At 45.7% G+C, this 3132-nt stretch overlaps 1 protein-coding gene across 1 annotated transcript in view; it reads right to left on the bottom strand.

Moving 5' to 3' along the window:
• Positions 1 to 2276: 2276 nt before the first annotated feature.
• The window catches only part of LOC106874011 (transmembrane emp24 domain-containing protein), an 8985-nt gene continuing 8129 nt past the window's right edge, over positions 2277 to 3132 (bottom strand). The window contains exon 3 of the mRNA XM_014921570.2: positions 2277 to 2440. Coding sequence (XP_014777056.1) covers positions 2292 to 2440 — 149 coding nt within the window. The 3' untranslated portion in view covers positions 2277 to 2291. The remainder of the gene's footprint in view (positions 2441 to 3132) is intronic.

The following is a 3132-nucleotide window of genomic DNA, read 5'->3' as shown; positions in this document are numbered from 1 at the left end:
GCCTGTCACATATATGTGTGCGTGTGTGTGTTATTTCTTTACTACCCACAAGGGGCTACACACAGAGGGGACAAACAAGGACAGACAAACGGATTAAGTCGATTATACCGACCCCAGTGCGTAACTGGTACTTATTTAATCGACCCCGAAAGGATGAAAGGCAGAGTCGACCTCGGCGGAATTTGAACTCAGAACGTAGCGGTAGACGAAATACCGCTAAGCATTTCGCCCGGCGTGCTAACATGTAGACATGTATATGTGATTGAGAAGGTCGCTTCCCAACCACAAGGTTCCGGGTTCAGTCCCACTGTATGGCAACCTTGGCCAAGTGTCATTTGCTATAGCCTGGAGCTGACCAAAGCCTTGTGAATGGATCTGGTAAGTGGAAACTGAAAGAAGCCCACCATGTATGTGTGTGTTTGTGTCTGTGTGAATCCCTAAAACTCGAGAACTACACAACCAATTTCATTCAAATTTTACACATACCTTATTTAGGGTCCAGGTTGTGTTTTAGATTATGACCATGCTGGAGCACTACCTTGAAGGGTTTTAGTTGAACAAACTGACCCCAGTATTTTTGTTTTAAAGCCAGGTACTTATTCTATCGGTCTTTTTTGCCAAACTTCTAAGTTACAAGGATGTAAACACACTAACAACGGTTGTCAAGCAGTGGTGGGCAACAAGCAGATATTAGATATCATCATCATCATCATCGTTTAACGTCCGCTTTCCATGCTAGCATGGGTTAGACGACTTGACTGAAGACTGGTGAAACCGGATGGCAACACCAGGCTCCAATCTAAATTTGGCAGAGTTTCTACAGCTGGATGCCCTTCCTAACGCCAACCACTCAGAGAGTGTATATATATATATATATATATATATATAGATAGATAGATAGATACACACATACAATAAGCTTCTTTCAGTTTCTGTCTACCAAATCTACATGTAAGGCTTTGGTCAGCCTGGGATTGTAGAAGATACTTGACCAATAGTTAACCACAGCAGGTGACTGTACCCTCAACACCACGACAAGGGAGACTACTCTCACAACACCACAACAGAGACCACAGCCTTCACAATACCACAACTAAGGGTGGTTGTTCACACAAACACCATAAACAGGGGTGGCAGCCTACACAACAACACAATAGGAGTGACTGTTCTTACAACACTTCAACCAAGTGTGACTGCCCCCCCCATAAAACCAGGGGTGACAGCCCTCACAACACCACAACCAAGGGTGACTGTTCACACAGCACCACAAACAGGATTGACAGTCTACATAACAGGGGTTATCATTCTCACAAAAACCACAATCAAGTGTGGCTGTCTTCACAAAATCACAACAGGGGCGACAGCCCTCACACAACCAAAACTTTTGTAACTACCCTCACAACACGACAACAGGGGTGACTGTCTTCACAACACCACAACAGAGATGACAGCCTTCACAACACCACAACCAAGGGTGACTAATTCACACAGCGCCACAAACGGGGGTCATTGTTCTCACAATACCACAACAGTGGTGACTGCTTTCACAACACAACAACAGAGATGACAGCCTTCACAACACCACAACCAAGGGTGACTAATTCACACAGCGCCGCAAACAGGGGTCATCGTTCTCACAACACCACAATCAAGTGTGGCTGTCCTCACAAAACCAAAACTTGTGTGACTACCCTCACAACACCGCAACAGGGGTGACTGCCTTCACAACACAACAACAGAGATGGCAGCCCTCACAACACCACGACCATGGGTAACTGTTTTCCTAACACTACAACAGGGGGTCAACCCAAATGACAACACAACAGGGATGATCGTTCTTACAACACCACAATCAGTAACAGGAATAACTGCCCTTTAAACTCAATGAACAAGTCAGGTGTTGGCACCCCGTCGCTTACGACGACGAGGGTTCCAGTTGATCCGATCAACGGAACAGCCTGCTCGTGAAATTAACGTGCAAGTGGCTGAGCACTCCACAGACACGTGTACCCTTAACGTAGTGCTCGGGGGATATTCAGCGTGACACAGAGTGTGACAAGGCTGACCCCTTTGAATTACAGGCACAACAGAAACAGGAAGTAAGAGTGAGAGAAAGTTGTGGTGAAAGAGTACAGCAGGGTTCGGCACCATCCCCCTGCCGGAGCCTCGTAGAGCTTTAGGTGTTTTCGCTCAATAAACACTCACAACGCCTGGTCTGGGAATCGAAACCGCGAGTCCGTTGCCCTAACCACTGGGCCATTGCGCCTCCACACAAGTCAGGTACTGGACAATTATTCAGACAACACCCCCAATAATAAACAGAAATACTTACTGGCTCGATGAATCCTCTCACGGACTTCCATATACTCCTGTTCGTGCTTCACACCTGTTAGGGCTGTCGATAGCTCGTCAATCATGCCAGATAGTTTACTGTGGTGTGCTAGAAACAACAGCAAAAAAAAACCTCTTAGTTACAATGATTACATCAGGTTTCTCACGATGCATAAATTATAATCTATTTAATCAGTTTCGGAAAGGGATGTGAATACTTAAGGACAATGCTTCTACTTTCATTTGTTGGCGATCTTTCGATACTAGTCCACCACAACTTCCGGTCGTTGCGCACACGCATACTGATTACATGATCGTATAGTGTGTTTATGTGTTTAAATGACTTGAAAATATGAAAAGACAACATTAAATAGAAACTCAAACCTTCTCCCCCTCAGATGCATACAGTTCTCAAACTTTAAACACATAAACACACTATACGATCATGTAATCAGTATAGGGAGGAGATACGCCACTGTGGAGGTGCGCTTCACAACGGAGGAGGAAGCAAATGAAGCACTCCACAGGAGCAATAAGGACAGAGGAATAATGGGTGCTCTTGCCTTCGTACTGCGGCAAACGTGTGGCCAAGGTGCGAGTGAGTAAGGTGCCATCCGAACTGAAACTTTAACCACATAAACACACTATACGATCATGTAATCAGTATAGGGAGGAGATACGCCACTGTGGAGGTGCGCTTCACAACGGAGGAGGAAGCAAATAAAGCACTCCACAGGGGCAATAAGGACAGAGGAATAATGGGTGCTCTTGCCTTCGTACTGCGGCAAACGTGTGGCCAAG

Source organism: Octopus bimaculoides, chromosome 30 (genome assembly GCF_001194135.2).
Source record: "Octopus bimaculoides isolate UCB-OBI-ISO-001 chromosome 30, ASM119413v2, whole genome shotgun sequence".
NCBI classification, from domain to species: domain Eukaryota; kingdom Metazoa; phylum Mollusca; class Cephalopoda; order Octopoda; family Octopodidae; genus Octopus; species Octopus bimaculoides.
This window is presented reverse-complemented; position numbering and strand designations above follow the sequence as displayed.